This window comes from Schistocerca serialis, chromosome 10 (genome assembly GCF_023864345.2).
Source record: "Schistocerca serialis cubense isolate TAMUIC-IGC-003099 chromosome 10, iqSchSeri2.2, whole genome shotgun sequence".
NCBI classification, from domain to species: Eukaryota; Metazoa; Arthropoda; class Insecta; order Orthoptera; family Acrididae; genus Schistocerca; species Schistocerca serialis.
The window spans coordinates 35,091,756-35,105,899 of record NC_064647.1 but is presented as its reverse complement, the minus strand read 5'-3'; the positions used below and the strand labels follow the sequence as shown (position 1 = coordinate 35,105,899).

The 14,144-nt window shown below is 43.6% G+C and overlaps 2 protein-coding genes across 2 annotated transcripts in view; both read right to left on the bottom strand.

The window, feature by feature from the left end:
- Positions 1–14,144, bottom strand: part of LOC126424985 (serine/threonine-protein phosphatase 6 regulatory ankyrin repeat subunit A-like) — a 332,104-nt gene that overhangs the window by 216,625 nt on the left and 101,335 nt on the right. The gene's annotated exons all lie outside the window — the stretch shown is intronic.
- The window catches only part of LOC126424989 (ankyrin repeat domain-containing protein 65-like), a 56,431-nt gene that overhangs the window by 32,998 nt on the left and 9,289 nt on the right, over positions 1–14,144 (bottom strand). The window contains exon 3 of the mRNA XM_050087887.1: positions 3,683–4,261. Coding sequence (XP_049943844.1) covers positions 3,683–4,242 — 560 coding nt within the window. The 5' untranslated portion in view covers positions 4,243–4,261. The remainder of the gene's footprint in view (positions 1–3,682; positions 4,262–14,144) is intronic.

Genomic DNA, 14,144 nt, shown 5'->3' with positions numbered 1-14,144 from the left:
TGCGCACGTAATCGTTTATAATTGATACAATTCGCCACTGCAGGGTGGCATTTAAAGGTGCGTAAAGCACGTCGACGAGCACGTAAAGCGTCTCTACATGCTGCGGTCCACCAGGGGACCGGTACGCGATGTGGAGAAGAAGTAGTGTGAGGGATGGAATATTCAGCAGCAGTGAGAATGACTTCCGTGAGGTGTGCGACCTGACTATCGCAGCTTGTGAAGGTTTGATCCTGAAAGGTCGCCCTGGAAGAGAAGAGCCCCCAGTCTGCTTTGGAGATGTTCCAACTAGTTGAGCACGGAGAGGGGGGTATGATGCAGGAGATGGATAACATACGGGAAGTGGTCGCACGAATATGTATCAGAAAGTGCATACCACTCAAACTGACGTGCAAGTTGGGTAGTACATATAGAGAGGTCTAAATGGGAATAGGTGTGAGATGTGTCCGAAAGAAAAGTAGCGGCGCCAGTATTGAGGCAGACAAGATTGAGGTGGTTGAAAAGGTCTGCTAACAGGGAGCCCCTCGGGCAGGATGCTGGAGAGCCCCAAAGGGGATGGTGGGCATTGAAGTCTCCAGTTAACAAAAATGGTGCAGGTAGCTGAGCAATAATTTGCATCATGTCTACCCTGGTAACGGCAGACGACGATGGAGTGTAAACGGTACATATGGAAAATGTAAAAGTGGGGAGAGTAATGCGGATGGCTACTGCCTGCAGGCCGGTGTGCAACGTGATGGGATCATAGTAAATATCATCCCGGACCAGCAACATAACCCCTCCATGAGCCGGAATACCTACCACAGGGGGTAGGTCAAAACGCACAGAGGTGTAGTGTGCCAAGGCAATTTGATCGTATGGGCGTAGCTTCGTTTCCTGGAGGGCTACGACGAGCGAACGGTGCAAGCGGAGCAGCAACTTTAAGTCCTCTCGGTTGGAGCGAATGCTGCGAATATTCCAGTGAATAAGTGCCATCATGAGAAGAAAAAGAGAAAGAAGATGCAAGAAGGGGTCACCTCGAAGGCCGCTGAGGGACTGGCTTCGAGCGAGCACTGCCGCCGCTATCAGTAGGCGGAGAGTCATCGTCCATTGGTTCAATAGGTTCATCGGCCATCTTGTTAAGATGGCCGGGAGGGGGAGTGTCCTCCACCGGTGAATGGCCAGATGTTCGGCTACCAGCAGTGCGGCCAGGCGAAACGGATGACGGCCTGGAGCGGCAACCGCTGGGTGGTGCAGGAGAAGAAATGCGCCGTGGCGGAGAAGGAGAACTGTGCTTCCTATGGGCCTTCTTGGAAGGTCATTTAGTGGAAGTACTTGTCGATGGCTGGGAGTTCGAGGTACGTAGGAAGTCTGCACGGGACGGTTCCTTCTTGAAGGCCCTTGCATCTGACTTCTGGGTCTTCGTCTTGGCAGAAGCTGATGCAGGTGCTTGTGTCTGAGGGGTGACGGGAGGAAGAGGAGACGTCGACCGGGCGATCTTAGCACTGGCCGAACGGACGACCGTGGTGCTGAAGGTCAGATCGCATGTCTGGGTTGCCACCTCCCTGGTAGTCCGAGGAGAGGCGAGGACAGTACTGTATTTCCCCGCTGGGAGCAGCGTGGGCTTCCTACTAGCCAATAGCTTGCGAGCAGCCGAGGTGGACACTTTCTCTTTGACCCGAATTTCTTGGATACAGCGTTCTTCCTTGTAGACGGGACAGTCGCAGGAGGATGCGGCATGGTCACCCTGACAGTTCACACAACGAGGAGACGGAGGTGGACGGTCACCCTCATGGGCATCCCTGCCGCAAGTGACACATTTAGCCGCATTGGAACAAGACTGTCGAGTGTGACTGAAACGCTGACACCGGTAGCAGTGCGTAGGTGTCAGGACATAGGGGCGAACAGAAATAACCTCATAGCCCGCTTCGATGCGCAATGGCAGCTGAACACTATCAAAGATCAAGAAAAGTGTCCGGGTCGGTACAAGGTCATTGTTGACCTTTTTCATGACCCTATGGATAGCAGTCACACCCTGCTCAGTGAGGAAAGACTGAATCTCCTCGTCAGTCAATCCGTCGACTGATCTAGTATATACCACACCACGAGACAAATTCAAAGTGTGGTGAGCCTCCACCCGGACAGGGAACGTGTACTGGAGTGTGGCCCGAGGCAGTTTTTGTGACTGAGAGGCGCTCTCAGTTTCTAGTAACAAGGTACCGTTACACAACCTGGTACAAGACTTGACAGATCCGGCTATGGCATCTACGTCCTTCTGGATAACGAAAGGGTTGACAGAGGAAAAATCCTTTCCGTCCTCAGATCGAGAAACCACGAGGAACTGTGGGGCAGGCGGTAGTACTTTTGTCACTGGTGGCTGGTCAAGTTTCCGTTTTTGGGCGGAAGTCGAGAGAGAAGAAGAAGAGAAATCCATTGCGGAGGAATCCCCCATGATTGCCAGCGTCTCCGATGGCACGCTCCTTCCTTGTGGGGATCCTCTCAGAGGGCACTCCCGCCTTAGGTGAATGTTTACACCTCAGGTCACACCTCCCGAGAAACGGATGGAGGGACCAATCGGCATGGTCGGAAGGTGTCAGCTCAGCAATCACCCCTCCCTGGGCCTGGCCTTTACCAGGGGGTCTGTGCATGCCTTACTTTGCTACCCAGGGTGGGGAATTACACGTTACCCCATCACCGGCTACGCTTGCGAACGCGTGGGTCGGCCTTCAGGAACGCACAGGGAGGAAGGAAGAAGAGGAAAAAGAAGGGAGAGAGGGAGAGAAAGGACAGACTGTCTCAAACGCCGAGGCGGAGACCAGAGAAGGCAAGGAGAAGAAGGCAAGGAGAAGGAGGAGGAGGCAAGGAGAAGGAGGCAAGGAGAAGGAGGCAAGGGAAAAAGTAAGTAAGACAGTGAGATGGAGAAGAACGAAGAAAGGAATCAACCAAAAAACGGAAGAAACCAGAAGAAGTGAAAAACCAAAATGACCGCAAATATAGGTCACGGAACCGTCCGTCTCCGGACGCAGGCGCTAACTACCCCCTTGAGGGGGAGGGACTCCTTTTAGTCGCCTCTTACGACTGGCAGGAATACCTCGGGCCTATTCTAACCCCCGGACCCGCACGGGGAAGGGCTACCTTTGAAAGCAGTCACGTGATCTACAAGTTAAGATACAACCACTGTGCTTCATTCTACACGGGCACGACAACCGACAAGCTGTCGGTCTGCACAAACGGACAATGACAACCCATAGCTGAGAAACAGCTGGAGCACCCAGTTGCTGGGTATGCTGCCTAACATGAAGTTCTTTATTCTAATGAGTGCTTCACATACTGTGCTATCTGGATCCTCCCCACCAACACCAGATTTTCGCACCAGCACCAGATTTTCTGAATTGTGCAGGTGGGAACTCTCCCTGAAATATATCCCATGTTCCCATAATCCTCCTGGCCTCAATCTTCATTCTCCAGTCCCCTATCCCCTTTCCCGTTCATACTCAAGTGCTACAACTAGAAATGCACCACAACTAGAAATGCACCACAGTCTTTTTACTGCTCTCCTTTTCTGGTACGATTGTCTACCATCCGTATAAATTTGATCCTAGGGGTTAAGGTCAACTTGCATATAACTGCAGTAACATTCTTAACTAACAAAGCAAAGAGGCATATTTGTGTTATTGTACAGAGGTATTTGTTATAAAGTGAGGTTTACCTAAGAATGGCTAACAGCTGATTATTATTACACTTCTTGGCCACATCCAGAGGTGTCTCTCTCAAGCTGTTCTCGGCATCCTTTTCCGCTCTCAGGTCCAACAGTGCCTTTACCACATTTGCGTTGCCCCTCTGTGCCGCCAGGTGTAGTGGTGTGTTCCCATATACATCAGCAGCATTCACGTCACTGGAGGCTGCCAAAAGCTCCTTAACAGTTTCCAGATTGTCAGCCTGCACGGCACAATGCAGAGGTATTTGGAGCCACCTGTCCCTCGCATCCACTCGCGCACCAGCCTGACGCAGACACTCTATGCTTTGCTTATGTGACCGAGTAACTGCAGCTGCATAGTGCAGCGCAGTCCTACCATTCGAATCCCGTGCCTCCACATCTGCTCCAGCTTCCAGCAGCAACTTTATGTTGTCCTCGCCATAAATGTAGTCTGCAAGAAAATGAAGGGCAGTCCTCCCCCTCCTGTCTCGTGCCCCCACGTATGCCCCTGTGGCTAGGAGATGCTTCAAACTGCTTCTGGATTCAGCCGCCTCAAGCAGCTGCCTGTCCATTTCCTTCTGAGAAGCACTCCTGCAAAACAAAATACAGATCTGTCACTACTGCAAACACATATCCATTAAAAGCAATGATCAAGAAAACAAATTACTATCATAATCGTGTAGACATCTGCACACAGAATTATTCAACATAATGGTTTTGTGGGTGTGAAGGTGTATCATATTGTGGTATAACTGAACACGACACTGCTCTACAGCCACAAAACAATAAAGTTATTATAAGTTTGGAAAGTATAGTACGACAGCTGCCCACAGCTGAAAATAAAAAAACCTCTTCATTCGTGTATGATTTAAAGGAGTGCCCATACCTACGCACATGTAGCCTACAGACAGAAAAGCTGTGTATGTTAAGAGACTATTGCCTCATTGGTAAAAACTCAATTTCCATTTATTTAGCAACAAAATACACACGTCAAAAAGAGTTTTGCATCACCCCAGTTCTCAGAGCTCCTGAAGATAGACATTGACTGTGGATATTGTATCACAGACTAAGTCCCTTTGACTGTTCAGAGATGTCACTAAACCCACTCCAAGACGTGAACAACCACGCATGAGCAGCGCCTATTACAGAGACGGGGGCCGATGGCCAATCAGTTTGAGTCATTTCACCAGGAAAGAGGTACACGGATTGTGTTGTCTGTAGTTCAACTGTGCCTAGATGTCAATAGCACAGTTCAATCGTGTCTGCATTATTACTTTGTTCCAGCAAGGGCTCTCAACAACCGAAATGTCCAGGCATCTCAGAGACAACCAAAGCGATGTTGCTTGGACACAGGAACTGTCAATGACATGCCTCGCACAGGCTGCCCAAGGGCTACTACTGCAGTGCATGACAACTACCTACAGATTACGGCTCGGAGGAACCCTAACAGCAACACCACCATGTTGAATAATGCTTTTCATGCAGCCACAGGATGTCTTGTTACGACTCAAACTGTGCGAAGTAGGTTGCATGATGTGAAACTTCACTCCCGACGTCCACGGTGAGGTCCATCTTTGCAACCACGACACCATGCAGTGCAGTACAGATGGGCCCAACAACATTCCGAATGGAACACTCAGGATTGGCACCACATTCTCTTCACCAATGAGTGTCGCATATGCCTTCAACCAGACAATCATCTGAGACATGTTTGGAGGCGAATTGGTCAGGCTGAATGCCTTAGACACACTGTCCAGCAAGTGTAGCAAGGTGGAGGTTCCCTGCTGTTTTGGGGTGGCATTATGTGGCACTGGCATACGCTCCTGGTGGTCATGGAAAGCGCCGTAAACAGCTGTACGAAATGTGAATGCCATGCTCCGATGGATAGTGCAACCATATCAGCAGCATATTGGCAAGACATTCGTCTTCATGGATGACAATTCAGCCCCCCCCCCCCCCCCCTCCATACTGCACATCTTGTGAATGACTTCCTTCAGGATAACGACATCACTCGAGTAGAGTGACCAACATGTTCTCCAGACATGAATCCTATTGAACATGTCTGGGATAGATTGAAAAGGGCTGTTTATGGACGACATGACCCACCAACCGCTCTGAGGTATTTACGCTGAATCATCATTGAGGAGTGGGACAATATGGACCAGCAGTGCCTTGATGAACATGTGGATAGTATATCATGACAAATACAGGCATGAATCAATGCAAGAGGACATGCTACTAGGTATTCGAGGTACTGGTGTGTACAGCAATCTGGACCACCACCTCTGAAGGTCTCACTGTATGGTGGTACAACATGCAACGTATGGTTTTCATGAGCAAGAAAAAGGGTGGAAATGATGTTTATGTTGATCTCTATTCTAATTTTCCGCACAGGTTCTGGATCTCTCAGAATTGAGGTGACGCTAAACTTTTTTTGATATGTCTAATAATCAATAATTTCTGGGCAAATAATAATCCACTTACAAATAAATCTCTACTAATATGCAATGAAACTATTATTTTTATATTGAGATTTAAATATCAATGCCAAATTGGCTGTCAAAAGAGCAGTGTATGATGCCTTCAATGACTACCATAGCAGAATATTGTCAAATGATATTTCACAAAACCTAAAGAAATTATGGTCATATGTAAATGCTGTTAGTGGCACCAAAGTTAGTATAAAGTGTGGTGTCACCGCCAGACACCACACTTGCTAGGTGGTAGCTTTAAATCGGCCGCGGTCCATTAGTACATGTCGGACCCGCGTGTCGCCACTTTCAGTGATAGCAGACCGAGCGCCACCACACGGCAGGTCTAGAGAGACGTACTAGCACTCGCCCCCGTTGTAAGGACGACTTTGCTAGCAACTACACTGACGAAGCCTCGCTCTTTTGCAGAGCAGATAGTTAGAATAGCCTTCAGCTAAGTCCATCGCTACGACCTAGCAAGGCGCCATTAGGCTTACATAGCTTGTATCTAAAGAGTCTCACTTGTATCGCCACAATCTCCAGATGTACAACAAGGATGGATTAAAGTTAAGTATTCCAGAAGCTACGTACTTTTCTTTATAGCATTCATTACGTATCCTGTTGCAGACCTATCTCTATTCTGCGTGAGCTTATAGTGTGTATTTCGGTCTCCTCAAACCACACTGTGTCGGCACTTCTGTCGACACATCATAAAGTTCTTAGCAAATGACGCAGGAATTGAAACAGAGTAGCAAAGCAAAAGCTGAAATGCTTAACTCCATTTTCAAATGTTCCTTTACAAAAGAAAAACCAGGAGAATTACCGCAATTTAATCCTCGTACCACTAAAAAGATGAATGAATAAGTGTTTGTGTCAGTGGTGTTGAGAAACAGCTGAAACTGTTAAAACTGAATAAAGCTCCAGGGCCCAATGAAATCCCAACAAGATTCTTTAATGAATTTGCAGCTGAATTAGCCACTCTTCATCATATTATCTCTCAAACGAACCGTGCCCAGTTCTTGACAAAAAGCACAGGACATATCTGTCTATGAGAAGGGAAGTTCAAGTGATCCACAGAACTACCAAACAATATCCTTGACATTGATTTGTTGTAGAATCTTACAACATATTCTGAGCTCAAACATAAATTCTCAGTACCACACCTACACTTATTCTCAAAAGCATGAGTATATTGTGCATCGAGTGAAATTGGTGTCTGGATTGAGAACTTTTGGATAGGGAGGATGCAGCATGTCATTTTGGATTGGGAGTCGTTGTCAGATGTTGAATTAACTTCAGGTGTGTCCCAGGAAAGTATGTTGGGACCATTGCTGTTCATATTATATATTAATGACCTTGCAGACAATTTAAATAGTAAACTCAAGATATTTTGGAAATGATGCAGTTAAATAATGAAGTACTGTCTGAAAGAAGCTGCAGAAATATTCAGTCAGATCTTAATAAGATTTCAAAGTGGTGCAAAGATTGCCAACTTGTTTAAAGGTTCAGAATTGTATAACTATGCATTTCACAAAAGGGAAAAACTTAGTGTCCTATGACTATAATATCGATGAGTCACTGTTGGAATTGGCCAATTCATACAAATACCTTGATGTAATACTTTGTGGGGATATGAAATGGAATGATCACATTGCTTCAGTTGTAGGTAAAGCAGGTGGTAGACTTCAGTTTATTGGTAGAATACTGGGAAGTGTAATCAGTCTACAAATAAGATTCTTTAAAAATCACTCATGTGACCCATCGTAGAATATTGTTCACATGTGTGAAACCTGTAACAAATAGAACTAACAGGAGATATTGAACATATGCAGAGAAGGGCAGCATGAATGGTCACAGGTTTGTCTGACCCATGGGAAACTGTCTCAGAGATACTGAAGGAACTGAGATGGACAACTCTTGAAAATAGACATAAACTATCCTGAGAAACTCAATTAACAAAGTTTCATGAGCCACTCGCAACTAGAGTGGGAAAAAAAACTGTCTATGTGCCTCCAAATAAACCATAATTTCTCGTATCTTATCATTGTAGTCCTTACATGAAATGTATGTTGGTGGCAATAGGATCGTTTTGCAGTGACACTCAGGTGCTGGTTCTCTAAATTTTCCCAGTAGTATTTCTTGAAAAGAATGTCACCTTCCCTCTAGGAGTTCCCAAAGTACCTCTGTAGTACTTGCATGTTGCCTGAACCTACCAATAACACAACTGGCTCTGAATTGCTTCGATGTCTTTCTTTAATATGACCTGCTGCAGATCCTGAACACACGATCAGTGCTCAAGATTAGGCCACACCGGTGTCCCATACGTGGTCTCCTTTCCACATGAGCCACACTTTCCCAAAATTATTTCATTAAACCAAAGCTGACTATTTGCCTTCCCTACCATAATCCACAATATATGAATGCCCCATATTGGAAATGATCTACACCAGGTCTCAGAACAATGATAAAACAGCAGTCATTAGTAAGCACATGCTGCAGTTTTGTGCCCAAGCTATTTGTCATGACCTGAGTCCTAAATCAAATACAGCCTGAGGAAAATACAAATTTTCTCTCAATCTGCACTCAATTGGCTGCCTCCCAGTGTTAACTATAAAACATCTTAATACTGCATGTCTATGTAATAATCCGCCTGTTATTACACAGTTGCTAACACTACTGTGGTATCACTCATTTGGAGTAGCATGCCATTTGGCTGCTCCAGGCCCCTACCAGAGGCCGCTGACTGTGGACAGCACCTCATTTACCTGTAGCTGAGAGCCAGTGGCCCATAAAGGAAAAAAAATTCTCTAAATATATAGTACTGATGCACCATCCCTGGCCAGCAGTCTGTATCAGTCAGTCAGTCAGTCAGTCAGTCAGTCAGTCTGTCTGTCTGTGCTTCTCAACCATTACATACTTGTAATTGTTTTGTATTTGTTATTCAGAATGCATCAACATGTGTTCACTAGTAATTTGATTGAACACAATTGTAATCTGTATCCATTCTGTGTGTTGTCAGTTTCTGATGTGTAATTGTTATGCTATCACTCTGTAACCAATAAATTGTATTTTTGAGTGACAGCATTCTCATTGCATAGCCACATTACAACAGTTCCAGATCCAATGGACAAACATCAGTGTAGATACTAAAGTAAACATTGTATGGTCGTCCGAAGACATGTGAATATCTCAAAAAATCTACCAACAATAACTTACAACTACAACTAAGGTGCCTCAGCCTAATAACTTGGGCCTCTGCACTCTGGCACACCAGCACCCACAACAAAATAAGTGCAGTTTGGAGAGCAGTGCTGCTCCGCAAATATGTGTTGAACTGATGAATAAATGTTCCATTTGCTAAGATGTTCTTTACTTTAGTCCACACCAATTGGGACTTTTTCTATTGAAGTCATTTTCTAGTGGAATCTAAAACTGACGTTGTAAATGCAATCAAATATTGTGCATAGTGATATAATGAATATTTATGTAAATATAGTTTTGAAGAAGAAAAACTAAGTTTACACATGAACAATATAAGTACAGAGAAAGAAAAACATTGTTTATATAATGTTGTGGTGAGATGAAGTTCTAAAATATGATACTGCAGTGCCTGTTTTGTTGAGAAGCACAATTCAATGTTTCTTCAGACATGCGTGCATATCCAGAGGAATAGGTACTGTGGTGAAAACAGCCATTACAAAATACATGAAACGTATTCACAGTTGTGAATATGGACATCCATCAGTTGTATAATGGAATGACAACAATGAAAATTTGTGCCGGACCGGGACTCGAACCCAGATTCCCACTTATTGCGAGTGATTGCCTTACCGTTAGGCTATCTGAGCACACTCCACAGCCAGATTGTTGATGACAAGTGGAAGTCTAGGTCTGGCTGGGGAGCTTGCTCAGATAGCCTAATGCTAAGGTGACCACTAGCAATAAGCAGGAAATTCGGTTTTGAATCCCCCTCGAGCACAAATTTTCATTGTTATCGTTCCATTATACAGCTGATGGTTTGTTGTCAAATCTTAGAACATATTGTGAGCTCATCTGAGCTCAAATATAATAAGAAATCTTGGACAGAATGACCTCCTCACTGCCAACCAGCACGGATTCTGAAAATATCGATCATGTGAAAACCGACTTGCACTTATCTCAAATGACATACTGGAAGCTTTGGATCCATGCAATCAGGTAGGTGCAATAAACCTTGCTTTCTGAAAAGCATTTGACTCAGTACCACATCTATGCTTACTGTCAAAAGTATGATCACATGGGGTGTCAAGTCATATTTGTGACTGGATTGAGGGCTAGGGAGGAAGCAGCATGTTATCTTGGGTGGAGAATCATCGTCAGATGTAGAAGTAACTTCAGTTGTACCCCAGGGAAGTGAGTTGGGATCCTTGCCGTTCATGTTGTATATTAATGGCCTTGGAGACAATCTTAATAACAACACCAGACTTTTTGCAGATGATGCAGTTATCTATGATTAACTACTATTTGAAAGAAGCTGCATAAATATTCAGGAAGATCTCGATAACATTTCAAAGTGGTGCAAAGACTGGCAAATTGCTTTACATGTTCAAAAACATAAAATTGTGCATTTCATAAAATGAAAAAAAAAAACATAATATCCTATGACTATAATATCAATAAGACACTGTTCAAATCCACGAACTCATACAAATATCTGGGTGTAGCACTTCGTAGGGATATGAAGTGGAATGATCACATAGGCTCATAAAGCAGGTGGTAGACTTCAGTTTATTGATAGAAGTGCAACCAGTCTACAGAGGAGATTGCTTACAAATCACTCATGCACTCAATCCTAGAATATTGCACAAGTGTGTCGGACTCGTACCAAATAGGACTAACAGGGGATATTGAATGTATACAGAGGAGAGTAGCATGAATGGTGACAGATTTGTCTGACCTACGGGGAAATGTCACAGAGATACTGAAGAAACTGAACTGGAAGACTCTTGAAGATGGATGTAAATTATCCCAAGAAAGTCTATTAACAAAGTTTCAAGAACCGTCATTAAATGGTGATTCTAGGAATATACTACAACCACATACGTATCACTCACATGGGGACTGTGAGGATCTTTGTACGCACTGAGGCACTGAAACTATTATTCTTCCCATGCTCCACATGTGAATGGAACACGAAGAAACCCTGATAACTGGTACAACGAGATGTACCTTTTGTTATGCACCTCATGGTGGTTTTCAGAGTATTGACATAGATGTAGAAGGCTCCAACTGTGCTGTCGTTGTTGTTGTTTTCAGTCTGAATACTCGTTTGATGCAGCTCTCTGTGTGCTATTCTATCCTGAGCAGGCCTCTTCATCTTAGAATAACTACTGCAACCTACATCCATTTGAACCATGTTACTGTATTTATCCCTTGTTCTCTCTCTAAAGTGTCTATCCCCTGTGCATACCTTCAACACCTTAATGAACAATTCTTTCATTCCTCAGAATGTGTCCTATCAACAAATCCCTTCTTTTAGTCAAGTTGTATCACAGATTTATTTTCTTTCCAATTCGATTTGGTGCCTTCTCATTAATCACATGATCATCTACTCATCCAATCTACAGCACCAGATTTCAAAAGTTTCTACTCTCTTTACGTCAGAACTGCTTATTGTTCACATCCAAGAAAAAAACATTTGAACATTTAAATTTATATACATGTTAACAAATTTCTCTCTTTCACAAATGCTTTCCTTGCTACAGCCATTTGCATTTTATATCCTCACTACTTTGGCCAGCATCAGTTATTTTGCTGCCCAACTAGTGAAACTTACATTGCTTTTAGTGCATCATTTTCTAATCTGTTTCACTTAGGATAACTTGATTTAATTTGGCTGCATTCCATTGCCCTTGCTTTGCTTTTGTTAATGTTCATCTTATATCCTCCTTTAAAGACACTGTCCATTCCATTCAACTGCTCTTCCAAATTCTTTGCTGCCTCTCACAGAATTGCAATGTTATTGCCAAAGCTCAAAGTTTTTATTTCTTCTTCCTGAACATTAATTCATTACCCCAATTTTTCTTTGGTTCCCTTTAGTGCTTACTCAGTCTACAGACTGAATAATACCTGGTATAGGCAGCAACCCTGTCTCACTCCCTTCTCAACCACTGCTTCCCCTTCACGCCCTGCGACTCTTACAGCTGCAAGAATTTCAAAGTGTGTGTTCCAGTCAACATTGTCAAAATATTTTTCTAACCCTACAAATGCTGTAAATTTAGGTTTGCCTTATCTTAACCTACCTTCCAAAGTAAGTCATACAGTCATTATTGACTCATGTTTTCCTAAACTTCTCTACAAACCATACTGATCTTCCCTGATGTTGGCTTCTACCAGGTTTTTCATTCTTCTGTAAAGAATTTGTGTTAGCAGTTTGCAACCATGACACATTAAACTGATAGTTTAGGAAGATCCACACCTGTCAGCACCTGCTTTCTTTGGAATGGGAACAATTATATTCTGCCTGAAGTCTGAGGATATTTCACCCATCTCATATATCTTGCACACCAAGTGGAGTAGTTTTGTCATGGCTGGCTCTCCCAAGGACGTCAGTAATACTGAAGGAATATCATCTACTCCAGGGGCCTAAACTTATATCTGTCAGAGCTCTGTCAAATTATCACAGTATCGTATCTGCCATCAGATCTTCACCTACTTCCTCCACTTTTTCTATAATATTGTCCTCAAATTTGCTTCCCCGTATACAGATACTCTATATACTCCTTCCACCTTTCAGCTTTCCCTTCTTGCTTAGTACTGTTTTGCCATCTGAGCTTTGGTATTCTTACAGCTGCTTCTTTTTCTCCAAGGGCCTCTTTAATCTTCCTATGGATAGTATTTATCTTCCTCCTAGATATACATTCTTTACAGCCTTGCATCTTTCCTCTAGCCATTCCTGCTTATCTAATATGCACTTTCTGCCAATCTATTTGTTTCAGACACTTGTATTCCATTTGCCTGCTTCATTTGCTGCATTTTTATATTTTCTCCTTTTGTTAGTTATATTCAACATATTTTGCGTTATCCACGGACTTTTACTAGGCCCTGTCTTTTTACCTATTTGGGCCTTGTCTTTTTACTTACTTGATCATCTGTTGCTTTCATTATTTCATCTCACAAAGCTACCCATTTGTCTTCTACTGTATCCCCTTCCTCTGTTTCAGTCAAACATTGCCTAATACTTCCTCTCAAACTATCAATAATCTCTGATTCTTTCAATTTATCTATCTCCCATCTTTTTAATTTCCTATCTCTTTGCAATTTAAGTTATAATCTACATTCATAGCCAACAAATGGTGGTCAGAACACACATGTGCCCCTGGAATCACAGTTTAAAATTTGGGTCTGAGATCTCCAGGTCTCTTTTACGTATAGAACACTGTTATGCGATCCCCCCCCCTTCCCCCACCCCACCCACCCATGAATCACACAATTGGTGGGATGGCTTGTGTGTCGCAACGATACAGATAGCTCTACTGTACGTGCAATCACAATGGAGGGGTACCTGTTGAGAGACCAGACAGACGTGTGGTTCCTGAAGAGGGACAGGAGCCTTCTCAGTAGTTGCAAGGGCATCAGTCTGGATGATTGGCTGATCTGACCTTGTATCATAAACCAAAACGGCCTTGCTGTGCTGGTACTGCGAACAGTCCATGAAGAGCTGCTTCAAACCAGTGTTTGGACTGAAGACGGCAACAACAACAACAACAACAACATGACTTTTAAACCAAATGTTAGCAATTGTTAAATCATGCTTTCTGCAAAAATCTTCTTTCATTCCTTTCCTGTAGTCCACATGCTTCTACTATTTTTCCTTCATGTCCTTTTCTTCCTGCTATGAGATTCCAGTCTGCCATAACAATTACATTTTCCCTCCTCTTATCTGAATAATTTCTTTATCTTATCATACTTTCTTTCAGTCTCTTCATCATTTGTAGAGCTGGTCAGTGTTAGCTTTATAAGTA